The 12746-nt window shown below is 45.6% G+C and overlaps 1 protein-coding gene across 3 annotated transcripts; it reads left to right on the plus strand.

The window, feature by feature from the left end:
• Window positions 1-233: 233 nt before the first annotated feature.
• Window positions 234-11799, plus strand: Or1 (odorant receptor 1). Of its 3 annotated transcripts, none has more exons than XM_008218176.4 (9): window positions 234-478; window positions 1969-2100; window positions 2187-2570; window positions 2640-2894; window positions 3251-3495; window positions 8858-8957; window positions 9026-9130; window positions 9208-9363; window positions 9636-11513. In XM_008218176.4, the coding sequence occupies exons 2-9, from the start codon at window positions 1969-1971 to the stop codon at window positions 9684-9686; spliced, it is 1428 nt and encodes a 475-aa protein (XP_008216398.1). In that variant the 5' UTR covers window positions 234-478; the 3' UTR covers window positions 9687-11513. The 3 variants fall into 3 exon arrangements, with proteins under 3 accessions (XP_008216398.1, XP_031783043.1, NP_001164465.1); XM_031927183.2 differs by lacking the exon at window positions 234-478 and adding an exon at window positions 1152-1458 and having other exon boundaries at window positions 9636-11799; NM_001170994.1 differs by lacking the exon at window positions 234-478 and having other exon boundaries at window positions 9636-9686.
• The last annotated feature ends 947 nt before the right edge of the window (window positions 11800-12746 follow it).

The raw sequence follows: 12746 nt of genomic DNA on the forward strand, positions 1-12746 counted from the left end.
GATATAGATGTCCGGCGCAGAACGGAGCGTCCCCTCGTTCAACAACACTCGCGCATGAATAATTGATCATCGAGAGCAAGTCCAGCCGTAGCAGCAGCAGCAGCAGCAGCAGCGCCCCTACGTTAGCCCGCGACGACGAGGAGTTGCCGGTTCCGCGTCGGCGATTGGTCCACGTTTGGTTCGGTACCTATACCGACGGCGCCTAGGTAGAGTTCGCCGCGGCGGGCAGGGGAGCGAAGAAACGCGGGGGCAGCTCGGCGCGCCAGGTGCGCCAGTCGTGCTGCGTTCACCCTCTCGCACGGCACTCGTCTTATTGTTTCCGTGTGTATCATCTATAGACGCGCGTTTATAAGTATACATACGGCGAGTGCGGCTGGCCGAGCGTTCACTGCGACGATCGTAGGCGAATCGCGTCTGGGACGCGGCGCGTTCTTCAACTCTCTACCCCGAGTGCGCCGAGAAGGATAACGATTTCAAGGTAGGATCGGTTTGCTCTTCGATCTTTCTCTCTGACTCTGTGTGGCGGACGAGCGAAGATCTGTTGCGCGGGTTTTTGGTGCTTCTGGTGCAGGTGATGACAGTGCTTTCGTCGGGAGTTCGTGTTTGTGTGTGTCTGTGTTGTTTCGAGGCGTTGTGAGGCGGCCCAGGTAAACGATTTTAATTTTGTTAGCAAAAGATTGTCGACAACACAAACATCAAAGGTTCCTTTTTTTAAATAAAATCACGCTTTGAAAACAATATTACACGGAAACTATTATATCGGAGTTTCGGGAAAATTTATTTTTCACGATGACAAAAGTCGCGCCTTAAATTCGGCAGAATAAATACCGCGAAAATTCGAGCTTCGATGAGAGATACGCTTTGATACGATATTTCTTTTTACAAAACCATTTCCGAGCATTTTATTCCAACCTAAAGTCTCTTTGCAATACCAGCAAAATCGCGAATTCTATATATCGCGCTGTACGGCTTACGTTAAATAATGGATGCATAAAGTTTATACCGCAGCCAGAGTCTATTTGTGCGTTATTCGCGGTGCAGAGCTGTTTCTTTCGACAGGGAAAAACATCGTGTATTCGTATATAGATCGATCCGGAATCAATTATATACGGTTCTTAATTCCCGGTTAAGTACAGGGGCTTACTGAACAAACGAATCGCGGAAAATGTAACAACCTTTAAAATGTAAAGTTTCCGTTCGATCGTCGCGACCACAGCGCTATACATACTTAAACGGAGTTGAGCGTGCTTATACCCCCAAAGTCCACCAAGGACTACGATACACACCAGACGTTCAAAGGTTAGATACAGTTTTGATGACAACGTCAAATACTTTTGCAAGTTAGTCAATAATTGCAGTTTACCCCTATGCATACCTGGTCTGCTCTACGTCAGCTATGGAAATACAAAGGAAGTAACGTTGCTTCTTAAAAATACGAATTTTCGTGTTTTGAGAAAGGTAGGCACCACCGTGAAGTGTAAGAGAGAGAGAGAGAGAGAGAGAGAGAGAGAGAGAGAGAGAGAGAGAGAGAGCAAAAGTTCTTAATCAATATCATGTACAAAGCTCTCGACGAGGCTTTGATAGCACGTACATCATGTCAGCGCTAAAGAATCTAGAGATTTAACGCTTCGAGAACGTTCCACTTTGTGCGCACGTGCAATCTTGTATCACGATGCTCTTCTCAACGTAGTCTTCGCGTTGCGAGAACGAAATCGACGTAGGTTAACGTGTCTTGTGTGGAATATTCTTTTGCCTGAATAAATTATAAGGTGTAGCGCAAGAAAATATCGCTTTAACTTCCAGGCTTGCTGCGAAATTATTTTACCGGAAAGTCTGCTTTTGTTATTGAAGTTCGTTGCACATGTTTGCATATTTTTGCTGAATATCTGCTGGCTCTGCAATTCTATCGAAATTCTCGCTGTGTATATTGCAGAAAAAATTCACGATTAACCATTTTCTGTCCACCAGATGATGAAAATGAAGCAACAGGGTTTGGTAGCGGACCTGCTACCAAACATCAGGGTGATGCAGGGAGTGGGTCACTTTATGTTCAACTACTACAGCGAAGGGAAAAAGTTTCCCCACAGAATTTACTGCATCGTGAGTGCCAGCTATTCTATTCGATTCTCTTCGAAGCGTCGAGCAAAGCAGTACATAATAAACCCGACGTCCACGAATAATTTCAGGTGACGCTACTGATGCTGCTGATGCAGTACGGCATGATGGCCGTGAACCTGATGATGGAGAGCGACGACGTCGACGACCTGACGGCCAACACGATCACGATGCTCTTCTTCCTCCATCCGATCGTGAAGATGATCTACTTCCCGGTGCGCAGTAAGATCTTCTACAAGACCTTGGCCATCTGGAACAACCCCAACAGTCATCCTCTGTTCGCCGAGAGCAACGCTCGCTTCCACGCTCTCGCCATCACCAAGATGAGGCGGCTGCTCTTCTGCGTAGCCGGAGCGACGATATTCTCGGTCATCTCCTGGACGGGCATCACCTTCGTCGACGAGTCGGTCAAGAGGATCGTCGATCCCGAGACCAACGAGACGACCATTATTCCAGTAAGTCAAAACTGTCTGATCTCGTATAGCGAATTCTGCTCTATACTCAAAAAAAAAAAAAATCCATAGATTCCAAGACTGATGATACGCACGTTCTACCCGTTTAACGCGATGAGCGGCGCGGGGCACGTCTTCGCCCTCATCTACCAGTTCTACTACCTGATCATCTCCATGGCCATCTCGAATTCCCTCGACGTGCTGTTCTGCTCGTGGTTGCTCTTCGCCTGCGAGCAGCTCCAGCATCTCAAAGCGATCATGAAGCCGCTCATGGAGCTCAGCGCGACCCTTGACACCGTCGTTCCCAACAGCGGCGAACTCTTCAAGGTTTGTATGCGCGGATGCGCGGCACTTCGTTTTCACGTCACGTTTTGCATTGCTTTTGATATTTAAATTAGTTTTCGAGAAATTTCCGACTACGTTGCTGCAGCTTTATTCGCTGTTACACTGCGTCCTGCGTTATTGTTGTGCGAAGAATCGCTAAATAACGGGGATAGTGATGCGTATAATTAACGCGTCGAGAATTGTAACACAAAACAAAACTATAATCCTAGATGCGTCGATATATCGCGTAGTCTGTCGGTTCGATCATTAATCAACGTTTCGGTTCGGACATGTTGTTAAATCAAAATCATAAAATTTTCGCATTGTCCACTGCAACACAACATACCGCTCGTGTCCAGGCTGGCAGCGCGGACCACTTGAGGGACTCTCAGGGAGTACAGCCCAGCGGCAACGGCGACAACGTCCTCGACGTCGATCTCCGAGGCATCTACAGCAACAGACAGGACTTTACGGCCACGTTTAGACCGACCGCCGGGACGACCTTTAACGGAGGCGTCGGACCCAATGGCCTGACCAAGAAGCAGGAGATGCTCGTGAGAAGCGCCATCAAGTACTGGGTCGAGAGGCACAAGCACGTCGTCAGGTGAGGGGGAGAATTTATCGCTCGACGAGATCTCGCGCCTTTTAAAATACCCCCTTGAAAAAGCCCGGGACACTGTCAGAATTTGACTGACGTATTTCCGCCACGGCGGAGGCATAAATTATAGCCTCTCGCGCTCTCTGAAATCTGGAGCGTGAGCTGCGAGGCTTCGAAATACATAACCGTATGTTCCCCGTGTGTGTACTGTCAGCAACACTCGGTGAACAAAGCACCCGCAGCCCAGCGGGGGAGATTTTTCGTTCGATCGCTTCGCTCTCTCTCTCTCTCTCTCTCTCTCTCTCTCTCTCTCTCTCTCTCTCTCTCTCTCTCTCTCTCTCTCTCTCTCTCTCCGCTCATGCAAATAACTCCGCTGAATATGGCCGCGAGGGAGAAAAAAAAGCACAGAGAGACAGAGCTGATGCGGTGACTCTCGCTGTTGTTCTTGTTTATCCGCTGTGAGCATCAACCCTCTCTCTCTCGTAGTCGCCTTGTTCTTATTCGCTCTAGATCTCGTTACCTTCGAGGCTTTAATTAGAGGCGGAGTTGGTCGCATCAATGCTATATCCTACAAAAACAACGAGCCGCGTTCAACGTAGTAATTCCCTTGAACTAACATAGCGACGAAGCTCATGGAAAGCTGCGCTCGAGGCTTTCACCGCTCTGAGGCTACAGCGTTTTTCGCGCTTGAATCATTGATGCCATTATAATCTCTATAGCTTCTCGGAAGGCCGACTGCGACTCCTGTATGTAGCCGCAGCCGCGTTAATTTTCCACGTCAAACCTCACACTGAGCAAACACTGTCTCATTGGGCTTTCGGCGCTTTCCGAGCTTGCGCGAGCGTCGACCTTCGTTTGCTCGACTCTCGGAGGTCGCGCTTTCCGAGGGCTCGCTTTATACCGGTTTTTAATTCAACCCACGACGACGACGACGCGCACGTGGCTGCTGCTCTATAATTCAGAGGCACTTTGAAGAGCGAAAGTTTAATTGTCGGTTGCGTGCGCGTATTGTTCTTTCGCTATACAATGTGTTTTCTCGCTTTTTTCTTCGAGCAACTGTTTACTTTGCCTCATCGGGAACCTACTTCCACTTTGGGGCCGTGATACACTTATTCGGTTTATATCAAGTATATATATAAGAGCGGAGGCGCGGGTTTATTAAATTTCCAAAGCGACGTCCGACCGTAGCGCACCTGTTACTACTGCGGCGCGCGGAAGAAGACGCTGAGTTTGTAATTACTTGCGCCGCATGTTGCGCACAATGGCGCTTCGCTGTCATATACATTTAGAAGATTCGCGGATGAACTTTTTCGAGCGTAAATCAGCCGGCTGCCGTCGTAAATCGCGCGCGCCGGGTATAGTGGTTTTATGCAAAACGAACCGTCCGCTTCGATTTTGCAGTATAAACTAAATGATTCCTCCGTGGGAGGGAAGCACTTGGGAAATGGAGGCAAGTTTTATACGTCTCGGTTTTACACCTACGCTTTTTCTTCATTTTCTTATAACGAAACGAAAGCGCTCAAATTCAAAAGGAAAGCATTAGTCAGATGAAAAAAAAAATAGAAGAAACGTCTTTTTTACTCGTTACTTTTTTCAATTCCGCGAAACCCAGTGTCAACCGACGAGAGTCGTGAAAAATATACAGCCTCGTAAACATTTTGCAGTTGCAAATAAACGCGACGAAAGAAAAACCGCACGGCAATCTTGGCTGCAAACATTTCCCGGTGTATAACGTTACACGAAGATTTGCGTACGCACATTTCGCGCGCAAGCGCGGAATATATTCCCGCACGGCAATCCTTTTCAATGGCGATTCGCGCAATCTTTTCGTCGCTATTTCTGGAAAAAGGAGCCTGGGCAAGCTTTTCTGGCGTTAACCACACATACACACGCGTGCGAGTGAAATTTTCAGAGCTTTCCAGAAAGCAACATCAGCATAACGCACTGTACAGACTTCGGCGCAATTTCGGACGATCAACATCAGAGATAGCTCGGGGTACATTTTCCTCCCGGCGATTGCTTCTCCTTCTCCATTTTCTCGCTCTCCATAGCCTTCGCAGCGAGTCTATACGGCAAAAAGCATCGGCGAGGGAGCTATGTATTTCCGGAGAAAGCGTCTGGCTCGTCGCGGGGAAATTCACGCGCGGCTGCATCGGCGAAGGCCAGCTATATTATGCCATATAACACTACGTCGGAAGAGTATTGGAAAGAGAGAATAAAGAAAGCCGCTCTTGAAGATAATAGTCGCGCGTTTAGATCGATCGCGAGGAATGCATATAGAGCGCGCTTTATTGCGGGAAATACTCGGCGAGGCTACGCGCGGTACACCTAGCGCGTAATGTGTATTATACCTACAGCGAGATGCAGTCACGTGCAGCGCCTCCTTTCCTAAGCGCGTGTATGCCGCGACCAAATAATTTATACTCGCGCGGTGCGTCGTGTTTTTCGTTGAATTCTCGCGGCACGTACGACGACCTCGGGACACAGGGAGAATATCGCGCGTTTTGTATAGAGAGATATATGAATTGCATTCCTACTTTCGTCGCTGGCTATCGAGAAATAGGTTGTCGCGATGTCTGCACAGGTTAAGCGGCCTTAAAGGCCTCTTCCAATCCAATGGTTTTCCAATTAAGGAAAACGAGCGCGAATCCCTCGATAAAAGTTCCGTAATCCGGATCGCACCGCCCTGCAACTCTAGTCCAAAATGAAATTCCGCGCTTTTGGCACCGTAAAAAATACCTGTCGCTCGTCGCGGACTTATGTGCCGCATCAAAGGAAACGACGCGTTTTTTTTCAGCTCGCAGTGCGGGAGGATGTTAAATTTAGCAATAAAATCGCGAGGGATTTCCCGGGAAAATGAGATGAAAACTTTATGGTAAAGCGCGCGTTCGGCTACGTAGGTGCGCGGCTGATTCCCGTCTGCTCGACGTATAAATCCCCGCGTAAAACGGCTCGACGGAATATAGCGGAGACGTTTATTTATTATTACGCTCATCCGGAAGCTTTTGAGAATTAGTCCGTCGATGCTCGTTGTTCGGAAAAATTGTCACTTTGGTGATGTATGAAAAGAAAGTTGGCAATGATTGCAATCGACGTATAGCGATCGAAAGGAAATTCAGTTTGCTTTCATAAACAGAGCGAATTTAAAATATCCGACATAATCACTGGTGCTATACGAAATCGGACACACAATCACTGGGGCAGCTGGTTCCGAACAAACGCACTACGACACTCTCCAATCAAATCCCTCAATCACCATTGGTTATTCACTATGCTATATCGCATCCGACGTAGCCCATCCAAGAGCGCTCGAATGTCCTCGTCGCGCTGCATTGTGCGCGTGTATACACACCGCGGGAGCTACAAGGGAGAGAGTCCCAGGTGCGAGCGAGGCTGATTCGCTACGAGTGTAACTTCCCTAATCAGAAGTGCAAATCGATTTGTCGAAAGATTGAATTACCGACCGCTGCGGCAGATGCTTCAAATTGATCGATTCGCTTGTAAATTCAGAGCCAACTCGGTCCACGTCCGACTTGCGTTATACGCTTCACCCTCTCAGTTAGCAAATTACCGATCACTTCATATAGCGTAATGTAAAAGCCGAGAGAAAAAAATCACTCTCTCTCTCTCTCTCTCAAGAGTATAACACAAGTGCAAAGTTGCAGCGCATCACGCGAGAGAGCGATAAGAATCGAGTATACGGAGGGGAGCTGCCACCGCGCGCGATAACGCGCTAAAAGAAAGATATAGTCGCACGCGCTCCTGAAGTATTCATCCAAGCGGTGCGCGGCACTACGCTCGCGATATTGACCGCAACGGGGGAAGGGATCGCTGCGGTGCAACTAGTGTGCGTGCAAGCAGGGCTTTTCTCTCTTCTCGCGCTAGCGTTTTATTTCCCGTCGCAGCAGCTGTGTGCCGCAGCCGTTCAAATATTCACGTGACTCTACACACACGCGGCTGTAGCGGTATAACGTCGAGCGAGCGAGAAAGAGACAGGTCGACGCTGATCAGATTAATGAACGCGTTGAGAGCTTTTTTGCGCGAGACTTTTTCTCCCGAGCTTTGCGGGAAGAGGCTAAAGAGAAAAAAAGTTTTCTTTTTGCCGCGGGAAGATATTCTTCTAACTCGATTGCACGCGGACGAGAGATGCTGCGGGTTGCGCGTGTATTTTTCAAGGGTGGGAGGGGGAGGAAGTTGAGATTTGAAGGCGCTTGTTCGATGTCGATGTTGGTTTGTTTTATCGGTATACGACGGGAGATTCTCTCTTTTTTTATTTTGCTTGTTTCTCGAGCGCGAACATCGGTCGGTTTTCTGCGAGGCTTTCGTATGCATGAGAGTATAATTTATAAGTGGTGATATGATTCAGCGAGAGGAGGATATTTTGAGACGGAGAATAAAACGTGAGCTTGCGGAATCATCCGTGCAGCAAAATCCGTAACTGAATCAAGGTAAACGGGCAATGAATGAAGCCTCGTACATCCCAGTCGCTTGATCCTCCGGCTCATAACAACCGCTATAAAAGCCGGGGGGCATGTAGTAGGCTCGCGACGTTCGCTGCAGCGCGCACCACGTGTGTGTGTGTGTGTGCGTGTGTGTGAGTGTGTGTGAGTGTGTGTGAGTGTGTGACTGTGTGTAGAGGCCCCGAGACCTCTAGACGCTTCCGTACACGGCAATCAATCGCGAGCCCGCGTACACGGTCTTACTTAGCCGCAGCAGCTCGTAAAGCAGCGTATAGCCTCCACCCCCGCAGTTGGTCGCGAACGGCACTCGCTCTACAGCCCATATCTACGCTCTTCGCTTTTCCCGTTATTACGCGCACGCGGAACATGGCTCTAGACACACACACACACACACACACACACCCTCTCTCCTTCAAATGTCGCCGCTTTTCCGCTATCGATTTCCGGAGGCGCGCGCGCAAGCTACCGATGCCGTCGTTGCGCTGCTGCTGCAGGCATGGCCTAAAGTTCGCGCTGGCCCTGAATAATGTAGCGTATCGCCGGCGTAATTGCCCGCTAATTCCCTCGCTGCGCGCCCGCGCACGACTCAAACTTTAATGGCCGCTTCGTTAGCGTTTTAACGGACTGCTTCGCCGCTTTACGAGCGCGCTCGACGATGTATGACTCGGCGGAATTATCGTGTGCTCGATGATGGCCTGGCCGGTCATGATACCCTTATTGCTTCGATGGTAGTATCGATGGCTCGTGTGCGTTGTTAATTTATCATTGCGCCGTTGGGTCCCCCCTCGATGAAAGGATGCTAGTGTTTATTGGGGGAGGGTCATCGGACTGTAATTGACTCCTGATGCTGATTAGCATACTAATTTAGCCAAGTAGAGAAGTATATCGTAACGAGTAAAATGTTGCAGATTGGTAACGTCGGTCGGTGACGCGTACGGCGTTGCGCTGCTGCTGCACATGTTGACGACCACCATTACTCTGACGCTGCTCGCTTACCAAGCCACGAAGGTACTTATCTTTCATACTATACCGAAATCATCGATCGGAATCGGTGTCTATAAATCGTCGATCCACAGGTGAACGGAGTGAACGTCTACGCGGCCACGGTCATCGGCTACTTGCTCTACACTCTCGGCCAGGTGTTCCTCTTCTGTATCTTCGGAAACCGACTGATTGAAGAGGTGGTTACACATATCGACATTCAAGTGTATACCTACTTGCATTGAATAAATCTCATGACGCGTTATGTCGTTCGCAGAGCTCGTCGGTGATGGAAGCCGCCTACTCCTGCCACTGGTACGACGGATCCGAGGAGGCCAAGACCTTCGTGCAAATTGTGTGTCAACAGTGTCAGAAAGCCATGTCTATATCCGGCGCGAAGTTCTTCACGGTGTCGCTGGATCTCTTCGCCTCGGTAAGGAAAATTCTTTTTGAAAACATTTCGGGTGGAGAAAATTTCCGAGAGAGAAACAAGCACAATGCGACGCAATCAGCTATAGAGGATGTCTCGCGAGAAAAAGTTGCAAACGAGCTGTATAGTCTGGAGTTCGGAACTCCAAGTGGGGGAAAAAAGCTCGAGTACTTATACATACATACACATAACTAGTCAGTCTAGCTCTCTCCGTCGCGCTTACTCGAGGGGCAAAAATTTGACTTGCTGAAACTAATGACGTTAACTCGGCGTAGGTCCTCGGAGCCGTGGTGACATACTTCATGGTGTTGGTGCAGCTGAAGTAAATCCTGGCTGGCTGGCGCATCTGCAACATCAGTTTTACAATTCGCGATGGGCCGCCTACTACTTGCTGTACATCCGCAAGCCCGAGCGAACTTTCCAACACACAGCGGCGGTAGCAATCTTTCGGCAGTACAGCTGAGATAGAGGGAGTTCGTCGAGGCGAAAGTAAAGCTCGAACTTCGTTATTTAGAGATTGCGCGGCTGGCAGAGCCGAACCCACTCTGCTCTGCGTATACTCGCGTGGATTCTCTCTCTCTCTCTCTCTCTCTCTCTCTCTCTCTCTCGCTCTCTCTCTCTCTCTCTCTCTCTCTCTCTCTCTCTCTCTCTCTCTGTCTCGGCGAGTTTCGCGAGATCATTCCGACGAGCGCTTTTGGCAGCCGAGCGAATTTCGCGTTGTCCTTGTGCTGCTGCACTCGGCCGAACGATTCTACATATATCTCTTGATATCTCGAAAACACTCGAATCCCAGCTCCTATATGCGTATATAGGTTTTATCGAAGGAAAGGAACATTGGCGAACGAGAAACAGCTGCGAGAAGAAGCTTTCCAAGAGGAAGCGTACGGCGCGCGCTTATTATTCATTTAAAGGCACAATACAAAACTATCAAAGTTCCTTGCTTCATCAATTTTTCTATAATCCAACAATTTTCAAACTTTCCAAGGTCTCGCAACAGTCGTTATTATTCGTTTATCGGTATGAATTCGTTGCAAGTGTCCTGAAATTTTCACAGGATTATTCTTATTGTTTCGTTTTTATTTTGTTTCTGTTCTTTTTCTCGCGGGTTTTACTTTGTTTGTATACTTGAAACAGTAGACGCAATCATATACTGCAGGGGAAGTAATACGCTATAAACATAAATAGATATACCTGACATATAGATATCTATATATGCATCGATTAAGTGACTTTTTAATTGTATATTGAAAAGAGATAATGCATATTATTTGTACATGATTTATCAATGTTAACTGTTGACAATACATATTATAACGTACATTTCAGAGTAGAGTTAAATATAATGTAGATTATATGATTATTAACCAGTTCAAAATTCAAAAGTTTGCAAAATAAGTTGAACGAAATAGTCGGATAAGTCTTTTTCTATGTCTTTTTAATTATTATCAATCAACCGATCGTCGACTGGCCAAAAAAAAAATAGTTTTCAATCTTTTTTGTATTGATACCGCGCATCAAATATTTTATTAAAAATCTATTGCAGCTTTTCAGTTAATTTTATTTATGCTACATAATTATGTACAATATGATGATGAAGAATGGTCTTTTTGAAATATACTTATTATATACGATGCAAAACACTGTAAATACAACGTTCAATATTTTTGGTGGCCTGTTTTTCTTCTGAGGCATTTTTCATTGCAAGTAATTTAAAGTACCAAAGTTTTGCACGTTTATCCACTCATATGTGCGGAAGTGCAGCTGTCGGAGCTAGTCAATCAAAAAAAAAAAAGGAGAACATGCTATTCATCTCGTAAATTGAGCTTGTACATGAAAAATTGCGCAACTTGTATATGTATAATACAATGCGATTCGAAATGCTATAATTGTAAAAATATAAAATCTTCGTATATATTAACAAAGATAACATCGATTAATGTAGCTATTTACGTTAATAATACAAAATATCTGTGATCACCACCTAGAACCACCTGTTTGTTTACTGCTATATTTATAATAACTCACAATTTTTCTTCTCGTATATAGAGCATAACGAAGCAAAAGTGCCGTCAAGAACCGAAAGAACTTGCGTATGGCTTGAGGAATGTTTTTGTAAAGCAAGTAATGAAAATAAAAAAACGTGTTTTATAGTATCGAATGGTGTTTCAAGATTTTCACAACTAATCTTTTTTCATTTCGAACAATATAAATAAAGATTCAATATAGTAAATACGAATTTATTTTTACACATGTGGGTCCCCTCGAAGTATAATTTGGGGCTGTATCAATTAAACTCAATATCATACGCAATAATATCTTTAAAATAATTAGTGTAACGGTTTAATTTACGATCTGTATTTTCAGTACTACGAAGATGATTTTCTCTGTAAAATTATGTAAACTGTATTATATTTCTTTAATAAAATACCACAAAATACAGATATTTTTCATTCTTATATAAGAAATCTCAAAATCGGAACTAATGTAAGAAAGAAGCTTTATTCGGTATGTATTTTCGTTCCTTAGATAACACGTGTTAACGAGAAAGATGTTGCGCATCGCTCGCATGCATCAGAGCTATTCTGTTCTCTCTACACAATAGCGCAAGTGTCATTTTTCCCTGGAGTTCGGTATTGTATACTCAGCCAAAGCGCACATGTGCGCCAGTGACAAGAAATATCTCGACACGGTAACAGCAAAAAAAAAAAAAAAAGATTCGAGTCTATATAGAGAAAATCTCAGACACATCTAGGCTACGAAAGACTTCTAATAAAACTAATATAACTGAAAAAGCAAGAGTAAGATGTGAAAAAAACGGGGTGGCAAAAGACAAGTCGGTGGCGCAGATACATCGATTTAGAGCAAACTTTTGTTGCGGCATTTATTTGTTGTTATTTACTTTAAAAAGCATTCACGTAAACGTTTTTAAACTGAAACTGTATTTTACCAATTGTAAATAACAGCCCAATGCATCAACGGAATTTCTCGACTCGCCGATATTTATTGTGTGAGATAAATGCTTGTGGTCAACAATAATGGAACCCGCCGGGCACATATAGATTCTCCAGGGGGCGTACGTTATGCTTGTCTTTGAGGTATCTTTGAGGTGTCTATAGGTAAACCGTATAGGTCATAGGTCTGCTATATTAATAAGGCCACGAGTTTTCATTAATGTTCACTTCTTAAACCTGCTTCATAAAATTTAAAGCCTTGCTAACAACACTATGACCATCAGAAGTTAATTGTTAGCATCGTATAGATTTGTAAATTAATCATATACTATATACTATATGCGATTCATTTATTAATTTTCTCGAAATTTTAAATCGTTGCATTCAGTTCGATAAATTACATACGAGTTTGCCATGTTTACGTTGGCAGTATAG

Source organism: Nasonia vitripennis, chromosome 3, assembly GCF_009193385.2.
Source record: "Nasonia vitripennis strain AsymCx chromosome 3, Nvit_psr_1.1, whole genome shotgun sequence".
Lineage (NCBI taxonomy): Eukaryota > Metazoa > Arthropoda > Insecta > Hymenoptera > Pteromalidae > Nasonia > Nasonia vitripennis.

Coding starts and splice junctions, on each gene's coding strand:
- Or1 (XM_008218176.4), top strand. CDS start 1,969: ATGATGAAAATGAAGCAACAGGGTTTGGTAGCGGACCTGCTACCAAAC. Junction 2,895..3,250: donor ACAGCGGCGAACTCTTCAAG/GTTTGTATGCGC, acceptor GCTCGTGTCCAG/GCTGGCAGCGCGGACCACTT. Junction 9,364..9,635: donor CGCTGGATCTCTTCGCCTCG/GTAAGGAAAATT, acceptor AACTCGGCGTAG/GTCCTCGGAGCCGTGGTGAC.